General features: G+C 42.6%; 1 protein-coding gene across 2 annotated transcripts in view; it reads right to left on the reverse strand.

Moving 5' to 3' along the window:
- The window catches only part of ATL2 (atlastin GTPase 2), a 42,444-nt gene that overhangs the window by 20,584 nt on the left and 2,320 nt on the right, over positions 1–19,540 (reverse strand). For both annotated transcript variants that reach the window (XM_075707061.1, XM_075707060.1), the window contains exon 2: positions 2,081–2,343. In XM_075707061.1, coding sequence (XP_075563176.1) covers positions 2,081–2,343 — 263 coding nt within the window. The remainder of the gene's footprint in view (positions 1–2,080; positions 2,344–19,540) is intronic.

The raw sequence follows: 19,540 nt of genomic DNA on the forward strand, positions 1-19,540 counted from the left end.
AGCCCTACCCCACTGTCTCCATATCAGCCATGAGTTCAAAGTACAGGAGACACAAGATAACATCAGCCAAAAGCTGCAGGCTAAGAGAAGAAATTAAATTTTGGACCAGGCATTCACTAACCAATGACTTAATCCAGGAACTCTTTGATGACTGGAGGCTTGCCAACGTGACGCCCATTTACAAGAATGGCCGGAAGGAGGACCCGGGAAACTACAGGCCTGTCAGCCTGACCTTGGTGCCGGGAAAGATTATGGAGAGGTTCATCTTGAGTGAACTCAACAGGCAAGTGCCGGTCAACCAGGGGATCAGGCCCAGTCAGCATGGGTTCATGAACGGCAGGTCCTGCTTGACCAGCCTGATCTCCTTTTATGACCTGGTGACCCACCTGGTAGATGATGGAAAGGCTGTGGATGTCATTTACCTGGACTTTAGCAAAGCTTTTAACACCATCTCCCACAATATTCTCCTTGGGAAGCTGGCAGCTCATGGCTTAGACAGGAGTAGTCTTCGCTGGGTAAAAAACTAGTTGGGCGGCCAAGCCCAGAGAGTAGTGGTGAATGGAGTTAAGTCCAGTTAGCAGCCGGTCATGAGCGGTGTTTCCCAGGGCTCTGTTTTGGGGCCAGCCTTGTTTAATATCTTTATCGATGATCTGGATGAGGGGATTGAGTGCACCCTCAGTAAGTTTGCAGATGACACCAAACTGGGTGGGAGTGTCGATCTGCTGGAGGGTAGGATGGCCCTGCAGAGGGACCTGGACAGGCTGGACCGATGGGCCGAGGCCAACTGTATGAGATTCAACAAGGCCAAGTGCCAGGTCCTGCACTTCGGGCACAACAACCCCATGCAGTGCTACAGGATTGGGGAAGAGTGGCTGGAAAGCTGCCTGGCTGAAAAGGACCTGGGGGTGTTGGCAGACAGCTGGCTGAACATGAGCCAGCAGTGTGCCCAGGTGGCCAAGGCGGCCAAGAGCATCCTGGCTTGTATCAGAAATAGTGTGGCCAGCAGGAGCAGGGAGGTGATTGTCCCCCTGTACTCGGCACTGGTGAGGCTGCACCTGGAATACTGTGTCCAGTTCTGGGCCCCTCAATACAAGAAGGACATTGAGGTGCTGGAGCGTGTCCAGAGAAGGGCAACAAGGCTGGTGAAGGGGCTGGAGCACAGGCCTTATGAGGAGCGGCTGAGGGAACTGGGGTTGTTTAGCCTGGAGAAGAGGAGGCTGAGGGGAGACCTTACTGCTCTCTACAACTACCTGAAAGGAGGTTGTAGTGAGGTGGGTGTTGGTCTCTTCTCCCACGTAGTTAGCGATAGGACAAGAGGAAATGGGCTTAAGCTGCACCAGGGGAGGTTTAGGTTGGATATTAGGAAAAATTTCTTTATGGAAAGGGTGGTCAAGAATTGGAACAGGCTGCCCAGAGAGGTGGTGGAGTCACCATCCCTGGAAGTGTTCAAAAAACAGGTAGATGTGGCACTTCGGGACATGGTTTAGTCTAGTCTACCCTCGATTGGTTTAGAGTGGACTTGGTAGTGTAGGTTAATGGTTGGACCGGATGATCTTAAAGGTCTTTTCCAACCTAAACGATTCCATGATTCTATGATTCTAAATCCTTTTATGTTCAGAGATACATCCCAAACAGCAAACAGGAGACTTTCTCCCTTTTGCCATACCGCAGATTTAAGCGGATTTAGTCCTCCAATGGGTAAGCAACAATGGGTAAGCTGGTGCTACGATATGATTTCAGGAGATCAAGTCAAAGCAAGATTCCCCCAAGCCACCACTTGGATGAGCCCTCCTCAAAGCTCAACTAGAAGGCCACCACACTCCCTCATTCAAATTCTTCTCATGCCCACTTACATCAGGACACCAATAAGTTCTCTTGATAACTGCAGGAAGATTTATATTTTAAAACTGTCACTTAAATACACTTATTCATAGAGTAGAAAGAGAGTAGCTGACTTCCCCACCCCCCAATAAGTAAGAAAAATTTGACCTGCTATATTTGTGCTCAGCAGCAAATACAAAGGTAAATGACTAAAATACCAAACTACTTTTCTCCTGCAGGGAAAATCCAAATTACTCACCCTGTTATACATGTATCTAAGCATGAAGTCCAGCAGAAAAGATTTTCCTTTGCGGAAAGCTCCTGCTACAGACACAACTACTATGTTAAGATCTTTGATGTGTTCCTGAAGCAAGATTTTTTCCAAAGCTTCTTCATCTAATTCAAAGTTATGGTCATCTTCATGAGCAAAAACAATCTGTATGGGGCGCGGCTTATCCATATCCACCTCGTCATCTGAGTCAGGTAGGGCATCCTCCTCCTCTTCTTCCTCATAATGCTTACCTGCAAATTGATGGGTTACAATACATTAGTCAGAGCTTAGGGCACTAGTCATTTCTTTGAAGTGAAGCCTTGAGCTGGGTTTTCATGCCCAGCAGCAAGAGTGATGCTCTTGGGAATGCACATGTGCAGATAATGAGATCAACAGCGGTTCACTGTCCATTTTCATCAACTTTGCTTATAGTCCACATTTCAGATCTTCAGCATTCTCTGTATTTTAAGAAATCACAAAAGAAAACTGGTTTTCAGCATCAAAACCCCTTTAAAAGGCTTAAGTATAACTTGCATTAAAAATCAAGGGCCTTTCCCTCTTATCTGGAAAGAATTAATTAGTTTAAAATAAGCTCCAAAAAGGACCAAAAAATGCCATTTTAAATCACCACCTCATGCAACTGTAAGGAGAAAAAAGGTTTTCTGTCAGTTTTGTTTGCCAACATGTACAAGCAAGAGCACTGATCTAGTATGTAACCCCAGGATTACATATATCAGCAGATTACTTAGTTCCTCTCTAATTACAACACATCACACCTGTTTCAATTCTCAATACAGCACAGACTTCAGAGTGCCTATTCACTGCTTGCAAAAGGATAAACTCCTGAACATGTGCAAGGCCTAACACTTCTGGGATAAGAAAAACAAAAAACATTGAAGTAGTTTCTGGCTTCATACTCTTCCTATGACACATTACGCAAGATTTAATAAAAGTACCAACTCTTTTTGAAAGAGTTAAGAGAATATTTTATACACAATTTAAGAATCCTTTCAGAATCAACCAGTAACTGAAAGAACTGTAAGTCAGATGAGATTTAAGTTACTAATGAATAATAAATTAAGGTAATATGACCCTTCAGACATACAGCACAATAGTACCAATATCCTATTTTCCTGACTTCCACAATTCAGGAGTTACTGGGTTAGAGGCCTAAAAGAAAACCAAACAAACTGACCTGTCCAAGATTAAGTCTTCTCTCTTGTTCAAGTACCACAACATTGAAGTTTGTCCCACAGCAGAAATGAACTTTACCACTGGCATGATTCCACCTTTCCTATCAAGCATCTGGAAGCAGTTTTGTGCTTACAGAATTGCCTCCAACTCCAGATTTACATTTTGCTATATTCTGTCAGAACCCCATGTGCACTAACCTAACTGAGGCACCTTCTAAGCAGTTACTTATCTGGGAACATCACTGTATGAATTTAAGTACGCTGGACTGCTAGTCATGCTGGCATTTCCAAGCATTGCTTTAACGAAGACAAAGTAGCCATCTCCAGTTACTTGATGCATCGATTGCAGGTATATTACATGGCCCCATGCTTCCCATGGAAGGAGCCCAGAAGCAGTGCTCTCTTGCAGAATGTGTCATGAGGCACCACAGAACACACCACAGTTTAATTCATTCATGGCAGAGACCCTGCCAATACACACAGGACTTGCCAAGTCATTCCTGCCAGACTTTGCATCCTAGATACCATCCTCAGCAAAAGGCTTATGAACAGTGTTCCAACACACTCCGTTTTGTGGATGTAATGAGACATTTGAGTTATTATTATGAACTTGAAAAAAGTGATAACATGGAGACACTGGAGTTTTTCCAGCAGCTGTCTCTTTAGCTGGTTCTGACAACATTTCTCTTCAATGCAAATCAGACAGAACGTTTCCATTTCCAAGCATCAAATTGTGTTGTGCCAAAGGCCAGCAGCACTAAATCTTAAAAAAAAACAATTGGTTTGAATATATTAAGGTAATGTAGTACTTGGTTTGAACAGGAAGTAAGCTTGAATGCTTAAAACCTAAGCAACTAGAACTAAACTCCAATATTATCCAAGTGAGTGTGCAAAACAGCCCCTAGCATCACCCTAACTCAAACCTGTTGACAAAGCAGGCCAAAAAATTCAATTGCACCAGCAGGTCTGACAACTGGAAGGAGTAACTTTAAAAAGAAAAGCTGTCAACAGGACACCAAACTATACAAACTACATTGACACAGATCTGGTCACCACTTCAGAAGAAAAACTCTCACCTTTGGCCTAAAGCTTTTGTGTTCCCAGAAATTAAACAAGGCCTCTTTTTTGAAAGAGTTTACAAAACAGGTTTTGCCCCGTATAGGTAGCATCCTTTGTAGGCCAGAAAACTTGGGAGGATAGCCCAGGTGAGGTGCGAAGATTTTGAGTCAGAAAGAAAGCCTTCAGCATCATGGCCTAGAAACATAAAGGGAATAATTCTATTGATAAAAGCATTAAGATTAGATAGCTCCAAGACAAGACGCCTGTATTTTAGCAAACAGATATTCACACAATGTATCAAAACCTCTGCTTGTACATACTCCCCATGCAAGAAGTTTAACTTGATTACTTACAACAGCCTTATACTCTTTTATTTAAACACATGCTTCAGCTTCAGTAAGGTATCAGTTTTGTAAACTAAGGTAGACTGTAGACTGTAAAATAGCCTGAAGCAACATCTGCAACTTCTCTTCATTCACTTGGAACCTGACATTAACCATCTTTTCTCACCTGGAAGTCATCAGCACCTTAACAGACCTCAAAGTGTGAGCTGTAGCAGCATCCTTCTGCCAGTGCAGAGCATAGCCACCCAAAGCCTCTGCAAGCCAAGAAGCTTTCCGAACAAACAAGTAGAGTGGTCTTTCATCATTAGCTATTTCTAAACAAGCAGATTCTCCCTATCACAAGTAGACAGCACTATCAAGAGCTTGCACACAATATGCCCATTAAAAGCACTATCAAGAGCTTGCACACAATATGCCCATTAAATGCTCACAACATCTTGTTAATAGCATCCTGCACCCCTGGAGCCCACTTAGCTCAGAGGGAAGAGAAGATTCATCTTAGGCCCTATTCAATTCCTATTAGATTTCACTTACCAAGAGAAATTGGAGGGTCAAGTCCAGAGAATCAAGTTGGGGTTTTTTGGTTTGTTTTGGGTTTGGTTGTTGGGGCTTTTTTTGACTAGCCAGCCTAATATATCTGAAAGCTCCCAACCTCCCTCAGAAAAGACTGTCATTGCCATGAATCAAGCACTTCAGAGGGTGGAGAACTGCAGGTGTTGACCGCTGTGAAGGAAACTTGATCCATCCAGAAGAGCTGGTTTGATAACTTCATGCTTGAGTTGCAGAGAACACCCTTCCCTTCAAGAGATTTTGAACTAGTTAGCAATTACTAGGACAGACACTGCACAAGTTAAGCATGTTAACTGTAGAACAAGTGTGACTGCTTGTCCCAGCCATAATCAGCATATGCTAACCTGTCAATGCTCCTAGGTAGATGTCACAGCCTTTTTGGTCCTTTATACTACCTTCTGGCTGCTTACTCTGTTGCTGTGGGTAGTCACTGTCTCAGGCAGCACTAGAGTACTTTGGAAGCCTTTCTAGAAGGCTTCGGCATCCTGGGCAGAAGGATCACATTCCACTTCCAAGAACTACTTTCAGAGCAGTCCCTCAAAACAATGGTCAGGACAAGAAATCCCACTTCACAGTCCAGTGTTCTGCAAAAGCTGCAGAAACACTGTGGTAAGTTCTTTAAGTAGTTCATAAAATAAGCATGCTGTCAAATCAAGTCAGGCCAGGAGTTAATGAAATTCAGAACATGAAGCCCTATTCCTTACTTCTCCTGCTCCCTTTCCTTACCTGCCCCAGCACAGTCCTAGTGCACTCCCTGAAACTCAGAATTCAAGTGAATTTGTCCTAAAGCCCAGTCTAAGGACCACAAACTGCTCTAGGTTCTTGCAATAGTCCAGTCCCAACAAATCAAGTATAGGAAGAGATGAGGACTAACTTTAGAAGAGGTGGCATTCACAGAATGACCACCCCTCCACTAAAGTGTTTCTAGCCAACTGGACAGTAATTTGGATTTGCAAAGCTCATGGCAGCCTCCCTATATAGGTCTCCATGACAACACATTCAGTACTGCTACAGAGGCAACCAAAGCAACAGACTTTTGCTGGTTTGGGTTTTTTTTGTTGCTTGTTTTTTATAGTGTCTCTCAACACTTTGAGAAGTCCAGTTCCATCCCAGTAATGGGGTTACAGACCCATCACATCCACACCCCATACACTCACACTCAGAGTGGTTGTTTCAGAGGCATGGCCAATGGCTCCTTGCAGTGCAGGCAGAACAGTGAGGCAATGTTGTTCCTTCCAGAGTACTAAAGACAGGCTGGTAGATTCACCTAACTCACTCACAGGGTTGGTCTCAATGCTGTTGGAAATCCCCATGTGCACAAAGACTGGACCTCTGGCTTTTAGTACAGAGAAAAGCTCTCACCTGTCAAAGCATATGGCACTAGAGTTTGCAGCACAGTATTGCAGGCCCAGAAAGCCATAGCTACTTTTTTCTTGATGTTCATCTGACCTTTGAAGCTTCTGTACTACTGAACTAATGTACTCCAGACTACAGTCATATCTATCACTCCGGCTAGAGCTGATGCAAAAAGATTATCAACTGGACTTGCCCCTGAAGTCTGCCATCCAGTCAGGCCTATTACTATGGCTGTTCACTAATCACTCCCTACTCCATTTTGGCTTCTTCCAACCCAAGTCATTCAATTAGAGCACATGAGCCCAGTTCTGACTGTGCATAATCACTTCCTAATCCAGGTCAAACAGGCTAGGAGATACGAGAGAAGCAATATGGTACAAGCAAGACACAGAAGCAGACAGACTTAAATGGAAGCAAATATAGCCAAGAGAAGATACTAACCAATTTCAGTATAAGCTCTTCACTCCACTCGGCAACAACTACAGCAGGACTACTATTGACACTCATCAGCTAAGTATCCAGAACAAGCAGCATTTGTTGAAATACTAAGCCAGATTTTGAGAACAGTAGCTTCTTGTGTATGTACAGACAGTATTTCAACTGAACAAGCCCAGCTAAATAACCCGTTTCTTAAAGTATGAAGTAAAATGAAAAGGTAATTCCAGCTTCCCCTAAGTACACAGCTAGCAGCTGATGACCTATTTGTCCTGAAGTGTAAGAACGTGGGAGCGAGAATAGTCAGTTCAACCTGTGTGCTATGAAAGAGACAGCCTGCTTTAAATGCAAGTTCCTCCCCTTTAAGCACATTAATTGAAATAAACTACCAACACAGTTACCTTAAAGTTTCAACCCAAATACAGCTTGAGCTCCTTAAACACATCATTCACATTCTTCCATGACAAAAAAAAAGCACGCACTAATTGCTAAACTCAGTTGGTTCTAGATACAGTATAGGGTTTTGATCAACAAGCACTGAATGACAACTAGTAATTGCTTCTCTGGACAGAGGGGTTGGACACAGACAACTGCACACAGATGCAGCACAATGTTAAACTAAATTTAAAGCCAGTAAAAAGCAATGGGATTAAGACTTGGATTACGAACAAAGGCTAGAGAAGTCACTTTCATTAGTGTAGATGGCTTACATTGGTACTCCTTCCATTTGCTCTGTCACAAGGAGTTATAAAGACCTCACTCTGTACATCTTCAAGCTGGTAGTCTTAATACCTTGTTTGTACAGAAACCTGCACTTTGATAAAGTCCAACTTCAAATCAAAACTTCCAGTACTCCCAGATACTTCAGCTCTCAGCATCCCTGAACTCTTTTTCCTGGCACTCTACAGACATCATACGTTTGTGTCCATACAAAAGCCATCTAAGCCTCCACCTCACGGTTCAATACAGATGCATGATAGGTTCCCACACACACCTGAATGACAAAGCACACTGAAGTGGGCTACACTAACCTCAAACCATCTGGCTTGAAATCTTGTTCTACCTCCACGGCCCGAGGGATTTCACAGCTTGAATCAAAAGCTTAAAATAAATTATCATGAGGACACTGCTGCACCACATTTAAATGTAATGCATTCTCTCAGAGCTTCACCTAGGAATTTTTCCTTAGAGAGAAAGGAGACAAACTGTTTATATGTTTCTTGTTTTGGTGTAGCGAACTGAGGAAAGTGTAGGCATGTGTTAACTGAGTTCCAAAGCATAGGAAAAAAAAATAGGTTAACCTTCAAACCTTATTTGGGCATGGTAAAAAAAAATCACTAGATTTAAGTCACAAAATTGTCCTCCCCTTTTTCCAGCAGTCCTACTCCATGTAAAAAACTCATAGCAAAGACCCACATGAAAGCCACGGGGCTGCCACAGACCTTCATGCATCACTGCTTTCCTATTGCTGACTAGCAAATACTGCCAAGTAGCTCATTTTAAGGCCAGAAATAATTAAATGTTTTGAATATTTCAGCTATAAATAGGGCTGATGAGCCGAGTTCCAAAGACTTGTTTGGATATCCAACAAGAGTGACAGAAGAGTAGGGGAGGGGTGAAGATGCATTTAACTCTCTCTGTTCCTTCAGGGCAATGGGATGTTAAGGGACAGATCTAGAACCATTACATAGACTGAGTGGAGAAGTACCTGAAGCTACAGTTCTGCCAGGGAAGTTGGGGGGGGGGGGGGGAGGGGGGTAGGAAGATATTCTGATGACCTAGATACCTATGAAGTGTCATAACTAATCGAACAATAGGCCTGTCTACTCCTAAGTGCTTTAAATTGCTTCTCTGTTGAATGATCTGCATGCATGCAGAAGCAGACAGCTCTCCCATAGCTATGCGAAACATTGATAACCTGGCATTTTGCATTCTCCATTTAAGGGGACAGAAAAGCTAGAGGCAGACTTCATTACAGTGAAGAGGTACAGCAAAAAAGTCAACCCTCAAATTCAGCTATTTTCAGCAAATGCCTACAAGTAAGAGGATACCAATAAGCAGAGACTAAGACAGAAGCAGCACAAACCCTGACACATCTAGTAAGCAGAAAAAAAAAAAGATTACTTTTCTGAAAGCACATCATGAACTTAGCAAGAAAGATGTTTCTCCATAGCTACAAGGAAAAACTTGGAGGGTAAGGATACTGACAAAGCATGCTTCTCATCCTTCTTCCACTCTGCCTAAAAACCACAGCTATTATTAGCACACTCACTGAAGGACCTAACAGGATCTCTACCCACAGTAACGTTTACCAGTACTTTTCCTGCCCCCTCAAAGAATGCTGCTTTAGAATACTAAGACTAAGGCAGATGAAAGCACTAAAAGGCCTCTTCCTCACCTTTTCTCCCCTTTCTTACCCATCCCCCAGGTTCCTGAGGATGGGAATGAGAATACACCAGATCTGACAATACCCTAGTTCACACCACAGAGTTCCATCATATGGAAGTGACAAGTGAAAGCTCTTAGTGAACACTGCAGGCTAACTGGATCCTTGCAGGCCACACAGATTTAAACTAGGCAGACTTCTGCTTGTATTTCAGAGTGATTTTATTTAAGGTTGTTGCTCACCCAAGAAGATTCAAGTCAGTATTTTCTAATTGGTTTAGGCCATAACTACATTCTCTGTACCTTGTATGTATTCCCCATTTCAGCAGCTGATAATTTAAATGACAAACAGCTAACCCAAATGAAGATTTTGAGTGAGAAGGATAGGTAGAAAAGAGTAAGGCGAGAGATGCCAATTGCAGTTACCCCATGTTCGATCTTTAGATTAGCAGCCAGAATAGGTTTAGTCACCCAGCTGCATCTGTACCATGGCTCAGCAGCAATCAAGTGCTCACTTTCGCTGTACAGGGAGGTATGCCAAAGGGCCAGTTTTCATACTCATTTCCAGGATAAACAAGCTGTCAGTCAGGAACAGCAACATGTTTAAGGAAACAGAGCAAGCCTAAGAGGCTTTGATTTTTCCTTTTTGATCAAACCATGCTTCTAACAGTCTGAAGCTTCTAAGCAAAAGTGATCTTTTAGCCCAACCTCCAGTTTACACTCAGCTTCCCACCTCCCTTTAAGTTCCTGCAACTAAGAGAGCCTCCTCCCATCCAGCTTTTCTAGCACCGAACTCCATAATTCTATTTTTATTAAAAGTTCTACATTTCATTTCTAAGAATAAAGAGCATTACAGGGAGAGATTGGGTTTACCTTAAGAAACTGCCTTCTCTAGATCACGCAGCTAGCAAAACTGATACAGTAACTACCTTCAGACACCTTCTCTCCCCATTCTCAACTGTTCTTAACCTGGTAGCATCACTAACACACCTACCAAATGAAATGGAAATGTGACCAAGGGAAACACAAGATGTGCCAATACAATTAAGACCCAGATTAACAATGTGAATCAAAACAGGAAAAAAGCTTCACACAAGTCACATTTAGGGAGAATTGAAACAAAAAAAAAGTCACATTTTGCATGTGTTCAGTTTATCTCCACTGGAGGAAGAGATTTTTCTCACACAGCTATGACAAAGGTAGTTTTCATCACAGTCCCTGCTGCTAAGCACGTAGAGAAAGAGGCCTGGGCTGCCATATCACTTTCCTGCAAATAACCCATAACAGTCGATACAGCACATAACCATGTCCATATACTTCAGAGCCCCGTACCTACTCTCCACAACTTCTAAGTCTCTGCCAGGCATCATTGCTATTGCTGCACACAAGTCCTTTGCTAAGGCAACAGCTCAAAGTACATTTATTCTGCCAACAGGACAGTGCCAGTAACTGCCTCCTCCTCACTCCCCTGTTGCCTCTTCAAGCCTGTTTCAGTAGCACAGCTGAGTCTTAACCACCCACACACACAAGGGCTCTCCCGCTCTTTCCCATTTCCAGCACCACACAGTACCACACTGCCTTTCCTGCTAATTTTGCCACATATCCAATGCTGCTGAGAGTCAAGTCAATTGAACAAACCAAACCAGCAGAAAAAGCAATCCAATACACAGTTTTCTACTAACTGTATTGATACAAAAATTCATGGATACTATTCTTCAAAGTCCGAAGCTCTCCGTAGGAGGAAACAGAGTATTCAGAAAGTTCCTGAAATAAAACTCAATAGCAACAAAGTTACTATTAAGCAGGCATCCTCTATTACAGCGCTGGGCAGCACTGGGGATCAATCCACCATGAGTGCTCCAATGATTTGGCAAACTTTCAAAGATTATCTACTATAAAGCCATACATATTCACAGGATTTCCAAGAATTCATATACATAAACATGAGATTTCCTGAACCTCATTAACATATGCAAATGTACAACCCGCAGGCATAGTCATCCTCTTTGGTGGTCTTCAGGGGTCCTCCGGTGGTCTCCGATAGTCCTCCTCACTTGTCCACTGGTTGAACTTTGGGCCGCCTTTGTCCATATATGGTCATTGAATTAGCTCATCAGTCCTTTGGCCTTGGAATGTTATGAAACCAGTTCCTTGAGTGCTTATCTTGGCACAGGTGTCCTGAGTCTATGTTATCAGTGCTTTAGTAAGCCTAACAAGCTTAAGATCTGTTTTAATTGTGCCAGACAAGGAGTCACATTCTTCGAAATATCTGTCCTATTTATTTACTCTGCTTCAGCAAATAACTAAAACTATCTGAGTCAGGTATTGTCAGAGGTTTAGCCCTTTCAGTATCACCCCAATAAGAGTCCTATGAGCCCTAGAGCTGAAGACAAAAAATAAAAGCAAAGCTACATAGTTTCACCTGCAGGGCACAGGGTTGGTTCAGCTGTACTGCTGGAACAGTACAGGACCGCTGCCCTCTGTGTTGGCACCACTGTCCTAGGTCCAGGCACCAACTTATCTTGAACAAACACAAGGTGATGTGCTGTGCACTCTACAGCCTCTGAAACAGCTGCACCAGCACAACTGAGGGGGAGGCACAAGCTGCTTGACTGGGCACTGGTGCCAAATGAAAAGTTCGGCTTTGTGACTACAACCTAGTTAAGCTGGAAAACTTCTCCAGACTCTCAGAACTCACAAGTACAGTTAAGAAGCATGTTCATGTGGAGACTGACTTAGTGATATGTGATAACACTGCAAAGATGGGTAGACAACTGGGCTGTAACTGGATCAGACTGTGTGTTGCCAAGGATTTGTCTAGACCCAAAAGAGTTCAGATTTAGGCTGGGCTAGCCAACACATTTGTTAACCTTCACTTAACAACAAGGTTTCCTTCCTTTGCAAATAGAGGTTAAGACTAGTTTCAGTTTTGTCAATAACAAGGTAGGATGTGTAACTGGTAGGAAGACCTTGAGCTTGGCACAGTCCTTCCCGCCCTAGAAGAGCATTCCCTTGAACGTTCCTACTGAATATACTGTACCTGCTAAGAGCTGTCTCTACTAAAGAGTAGATGAGAAGAATTTTGATTTCTAAATCACCAGCTAAGTTGTCACAAGGATGCTGTAAAACACATCAGTTCCATGCAACAAGGGCCTTCGTATCAGTTCAAAGGGCTCAAGACTTACCTACTTACCTAAGCTTCTTTAACATTATTCACAACACTTGTTACCACAGTAACCTAAGCACTGCTAACAAAACAAGAGTCTTAACAACAGGAGCAATTTGGGGTTTTAAACAGCATTTTCCTGGGACAGCAAATGCCATTATGTGTACACTAATAGCTGCTGGCCAGTCAAGCCTAGTGGTGAGTATGGCATTGAGGGGGAAAAATAAGATAATAATCCCAGAGGAAGGCAAGCCACAATATCCTCCTGAAAGGAACAAACACAGAATGGGAGCTGGTTACTACTTCTCTTTACATCAAGTTCTTGGAGTGGTCTGAATAGATCTAGCCAATCTAACTGTTTTTCTACAGGACAGCACACCATACCGTATGTTGAGACTACAAATGGTTTAATATCCATCTTTCACTTGGGTGGACAATGAAGAGGGAAATAAAACTGTCTGAAGACTGTATGCTTAACACCCTCCTCCAGCCAACAGTTTAGTCTTTGTAGATCATATTTATTGTCCTCATTCCGTGGATCCATTAAACCTTTCCTTACAGTGTACAGAGGACAAACACTAGGGAGAGAAGTCTAGGTTTAGAAGATGAACCCAAACAGACATAGATAGCAGTGTGCTGCTCTTTAAAGCTCACAAAAACTTAATCTAGTCAGTTCTAATGCACTATGAAATAGGCCACAACAGTTCAGACTACAGAACAGCTCAGTTTGATATTTGATTAATGAAACAGTGATATGTCTGCAACTCAAGGTCTTAGAGACTGTGCCTCTAGGAATAACATTCCGTCTATCACAAGTCAACTTCCTACCTCTTTAAAAGCACCAAGTTGCATTTTAAGGGTCTTCTCAAACAAGCAGGATTCCTAGTGGCATCTGAAGGTTCCACAAGTTTTTAATTGCATCTACTATCTAAATGTTCATAGTGGATAGCATGTTCATTTTTCCATTGAAAAAAATTAAGCATAATAGCAAAAGTTGCATTTCTTAATGCTCCTACCACCATTATTTTATTTTGAGATTTTTTTTTTGCCTTTTGAATCTCAGAGCATAACATGTGGTAAGTTTTCAGCAGTACTTATTTCTATAGCACTATTAGCTCTAGAAAATACCCCAGTTCTGTGCCCCAACCCCCAAAAGCTAACTTACTACACTTTTGCAACAATTTCTGTACTAAGAAGTCTGATATACTAGCATTTAGAAAGATTTCCTTTTAAGTATTTTGTACTGCATTCCCACCCTTATCCCCATGACAAGCTTAAGACTTGGTTGCTTGGAAGATAAGTGATAATTGCCTGAGGGCAGCTTTACGGCCATGTTAGAATCACATTGTTGTCATTAACAAGAACAATTCTTTAGTATTAGTTCAGAATTACAAAATATTTAAGAAATTATTTCTCTTGAAAGCAAGATGACTTCTTGTTTTAAAAGTGATTTGGTTATACCAAGAACCTGAACCTAATTTTCTACAGCAGTCATTTTCACTACTATTCCACATCTAAGCAATACATTAAAGGAAGCCAAGCTTCTGCCTCCGTAACTAGCCATTCATGTACTTCAAGTGACTGTTCCTCCCCTGAAATCAGTACTGTGATGATTTCCATATTAAGGAGAGGACTGACAGATGGTACTTTTCATTTCCCAGTTGTTTAAGGTTCCCTGAGTAGATCACACTACACAGACAAAGATAAATTAAAAGCCACAAGTAAAAGCCAGAAGACCCTTTCTTACATTTACCTGAGGAGCTGAAAATGCAGAAGGGGTTGAGGAGAGGAGGGAATAAGACATAGCATGCAAGTTTGCAGGTAATAGTATCATAGGATTGGGCTTACAGAGACAGTTAAAATAACTGCACTTATTCTTCCACTCACCCTGTTTGAGAAGAGGCAAGAACAACTTTTCCAAGTATGTACAACGTACAAGAAGTAATCCTAACATGTCGGTACAAGCAGTTGACACATGTTCTCCAACAGGTTTCTGTAATTTTCAATCCAAGTTAAAAAAAGAAAGACAGATTTCTTGTCCTGGAATCATCGTACAATACATTGCTCAAAAGAAAATTCAAATATTTTACTGAGACCAATAAGAACTTGTAAATTCAACATGACTATCTCTGAGGCGATGGTAAAAAAAAATGTATTATGATTTGACACTAACTACAGACTGGAACCTGATTCTGATCTCACTTGTGCAACAACTGCGTAAGAGTAAATTAAGTTTTACTCTCAAAGATCAATTTACTGGAAATTACATTCTACACTCCATATCTGTAATCTGTAAAACATTTTATTAGTTCAAGTCTTCAACTCCACTGCCTTCCAGGTTTTGGCTTCTAGTCCAGTCTTTTAAGAGAAACCTGCCAAGACTTGCACTAGCACGCAAACCCCACCTTGCCACACAGAAGTCACTGGTATGTAGGGCTGAAAACACAATCAGTCATTTGCCTATTGTCTGCACTGAAATAAAGCTGGAAGTACATCTAGAACAAGAATATTAGATGAGGCATCTCCCCCTCCTAGCAAAAGTGTATCAGAATATCCCTCACACCATTCACAAGCCGTAAATAGAGGCCCAGTAACCGAGCTGTAAGCTAAGTCCTTTCCCAAAGGCACTTTGTGCAGTCTTACAGCTTTGACAGTTCTCTTATCTATTCCTCCAGAATACAGAAGAGCAGGGCTATTCTTTTAAAAGAAGCTGGTCTTTCATAAATCATTTCTGCAGAGGCCCAAATGGACTTCTCTTTCACATTATATTTGATTTCCTATTAGCCCTGCTCACGAGTTCATCAAGCTGGCATCAAACAGGAATGCCAGTACCCAGCTTACCTGCATTCAGGTAACTTCTGTCAGACTTCCTTGGATGCTATACAGCTCAATAATGCCACCTTTGGTGTCAAACATTCTGCTTTAAGTTCTTCCAACCTTAAAGAGGAGCCAGCTACTAACCATTATAAAGATAGCACAGCTATTTTTTCTGTTTAGTTAATGGGAAAGGGAAAAGAGACTTATTTAGCTTCACAGATCATACTGAGCACAAAAATCCACTACTCACGCTAGAATGAGATACAAACTAGTCTTGTTACCTCAAGGAGTAACAGCCCCATGGAGCAGCCAGAATTCTCAGTGATAGACTCCAGACAAACTAACTAGATAGCTTTAGGATATGTAAGCACATGAACAACCTGCTATGGAGGCAATTCATTAAGTGAATTTACCAGCTATGGCACTATAATGGCATATGTATACTCCCTCCCAGATGCAAAGGGGGAGGGTAAGCTCCTTGCTTTGCTGCAGAGTAAGAACTCCAGTTAAACACCAACAGGTAGTTACTTGCCTAACATTAATTTATACCCTAGATCATCTCCCAGTACCTCATTTGTACAGCTACAGAATACACTGGGTGTTACCTTCAAGTCTTAGGAAATAAATTCAGACAAAAAAAGAATTAACAGTGGGGGAGGAAAGACAAATCTTAAAATGCCTCAGATTTCATTCCAGGTTTCTTAAGTGGGCAGAGGATCAACTTCCGAATTTAAATGCCTTCCGAGTTCCTCCAACTTTTATATTGAATGTGTTTCAAAAAGCATGCTTAGCAAGCACATAAAGTCTTGCTTTCCTGGAAATGAACACTACAAAAAAACCCATTAATTTATTTCAGAAATAAACAGAAGTTAAGGTCTGACAAGTTCACTACCAATGCTCTCAGAACATAAGTCCCTATTATGTATTAATTCGCTGCTAGAAATGACTTAATTATAATCCTTGTCCTAACAGACATCACTTATTTCATATCAGTCATTTCTTTGCAGCTGAAATAGCAGACATCAATCTGAGTAATGTTTTCACATATATTTCAAACTTGCTCATCTGTTTGTTCTGGTGTTTCAGATACAAATGCCAACCCCACAAACGTATTCATGTAAATCAACTCCTTACACAGCACTATGACCTCAAAATCACCTATAGCATAATATTCTTCATATCAAGAATAAGCTTCCAAAACCAAGGAAAGCTACTTCCATCTTTCCTCCAGGACATCTCAAGAAGTTCAGGTTGCTGAACGTGTTTTGAGAAAGAGACCCAGTCATTCTCCAATAAGAGTAAAGTCTTAAGAACCAATGTGTATAAGTACTTCTGAAAACTTCCAGTTGTTTAAAAATGACAAATACAGCAGGCCTGCCCATGCTGAAGCTTATAAAATATTTTTTGTGCCTTGTTCACCCTAGATAGTTGAGATTAAAGACAAAACCTTAAAATACTAATGATTGGTATAGTAAGTTTGAGAAGTTAATGCAGGATTTAGCAAAAAGTTGGAAAACTGCACTCAAACTGGCAGCTTGCAGATCACACTGTAGGCACAGAATGCAGCAACAATAAAAACAAGGAAACAATTCAGTCTGATTTCAAAGTTTAAAACTTCCCATTCAAAGACTGCCATGCCAGGATATCAAAAATCATCCCCAGGACAGGGCCTGCTCATGACTGCAGTGCAGTAACAACAGCAACTTCAAACTTCACCTTACATAGAAAAGCTAGATTTAAGTGAAACTTGGCAGTTTTCCTTATGAATGTCCTTGGAACAGTTAGAAATTTTTACAGAGTATGCTAAGATGTACAACAGTCTACTAACAACAGGCACTAAGTTAAAACTAGTTTTACCATAGTGCTGAAGTGAAACCTGCAATCCAGCTTGCACTGGAGTCTAACAACAGTTCACTACCAAAACAAGAACACCACAGAATTTAATTTACCTGCATTTCTGTCTGCTTATTACATCTGGTTTTGCAGTTGGGCAAGTCAGAAAGGATGTGATACTGCCATCAGGAGATAAGTGCTCTTCTATTACACTGGAGGAAAATCCCCAGCCCTTCTCCCCTCCAACAGACCTGCTCTTATCCAGCCTAGCCAGCTTGAGGTAGCGTCCCTATTCTTATTAGGACAAGAAGGGAAAACAATCCTTTATCTATTACAGTATCTTGTTCCAGTCAGTGGTACTTTGTTAGTATAGTCAGTAAGCAAACATTAATTACTGATATTTAACCGAAACACAGGGACTGCACTTAGGACAAGGTACTTGAGAAGTATCAGCACTCCTGCAAGACCTGGCTCAAACATTCCTGTCCATCCAACACAAAAAAGAGCTGCTTGGCCTCCTAAACTAGGAAAGACTGTCATATTTAAAGGAATGCTTTTATGATAGTACAAGTAAAACTGTTCTGTGCTAGAGCTACTTCAGAAACATCTTTAAGTTGCAGGCAGGTGAACATGAAAAGGAAAGAATACAGCCTTCCTTAACCCCACTCCCTGCTTTCAAAACAATTCTAGTTGAAACACTGCAGAGCTATTGCTATTATTTGAGGAGGAACTGCAACATCATTAGTGACTTTAGAGTAAGGTAGAACATAACCAGCTGTTAAGCAACACTCAGTACAGGAGGAGTTATAGACCTCTTCTGTTACATTTCTCTTCTTGTAACTATTCCAGTCTACCACTCTGCTTTATTTCATCATACAGAAAGCTCTTCTGCAGGCAGGCACAGATCATCCATAGCTGTACATGGAGACCCTCTCAACTAAGTTGTTCCGTGCCCAAAGTACACAAGCAACGTAACAGTGACATGCACATCTGCACCACTAATGATGACACAGCTACCTTAAAGGCCATTTATTACAGGTGTGCTGGCACTTTTATGACCCTGAGAAAGTTATGCAATAAACTAATGTCTTGAGATTATTAAATACATAGTGGTGCAAACACAGAGAACCACCAAAGAAAATTCAGCAGTGCGGTGGAGGGTGGGGGAGAAGCCAGTATGCAAGCAGTAAAGCAGTATCACACCCTCAACTTCAATCTCTGGACTCTTTTAAATTATTGAAATAACAATGCTGCCAAACACAATCAAACATTTCTACATGCTTGGAAGTGTTGCCTTTTCCTCCCTATAAAAAAAGTCAGTAGAATAGCCACTCCACACCTGCCAGTTTATAGCACAGTTAAATTTTCCAGTCTCTAGTTGGCTTGCAAATGAAGCAATTGAAACCAACAGTGGCACACGGCATCTGCTACATTTTGTTTAATCGTGCCCAGTCCAATCGTTCTGCTTCCAAGTTAAGTGAGAGTTACACAACAAAGATGTTAAAATAGTTCAGTGTTCTAGTGCAGTGCTAAAAACCTCACACAATTCAACTTCACGTTCAAGTCAGTACAGTCCTCACAAGTCCCAGATCCCCCCTCACGTGGAGTATGGCAGAGAGAGAGTTACAAGTTCTCAGCTTTTAAGCTATTCTTGAGAAATAACCGTATTAAAAAAACCCACTATACTGCGCAGACTCCAGCCCATCCGAGGCTAAACACCAAGCCAGAGACATGTCCCATCACCACCAGAGGATATATCACAAGCAAGAACAGCACTGACTGTGGAGCGCACCGGGTCCATATGGGGGACGGGCCAACATGGATCAGCCGCCCCCTTCCCCGGGCTGTCCGGTGCCGCTCCCGTCGCAGGCGGAGGTGGCTCCGAGGCAGCAGGCGCCCTCCGGGCTGCCTCGCTCCGGCCGCGGGACCGTGCCAGGCGAGCGGCCGGGGCCCCGCCAGGCGGCACCAGGCGCATTCCGGCCCGCACCCCCCGCTCCTCACGCGATGTACACACGGGCGGGCGGCGGGGCGGCCCGGCCGCGCCGCAGCGGGGAATAAGGTCACCGTCCGCCGGCCCCCGGGCCGCGCTGACAGCCGCCCCAGCTCCGGTACGGGCCCCCGTCCGCACAGCGGGGAGGCCCCAGCCACGCAGGGAGAGCGGGGTGACCCCGCTCGGTAACGGGCCGAGCGGAGGGGCCTCCGCACCGGCTCCACCGCCGCCCCTCGAGGGCGGGCGTCGGGGCTGGCGGCCGCCCCCGCCATTTTGAGTAGGGGGGAGACACCGGGGCCT

The sequence above is a fragment of the Pelecanus crispus genome, chromosome 3 (assembly GCF_030463565.1).
Source record: "Pelecanus crispus isolate bPelCri1 chromosome 3, bPelCri1.pri, whole genome shotgun sequence".
NCBI lineage: Eukaryota > Metazoa > Chordata > Aves > Pelecaniformes > Pelecanidae > Pelecanus > Pelecanus crispus.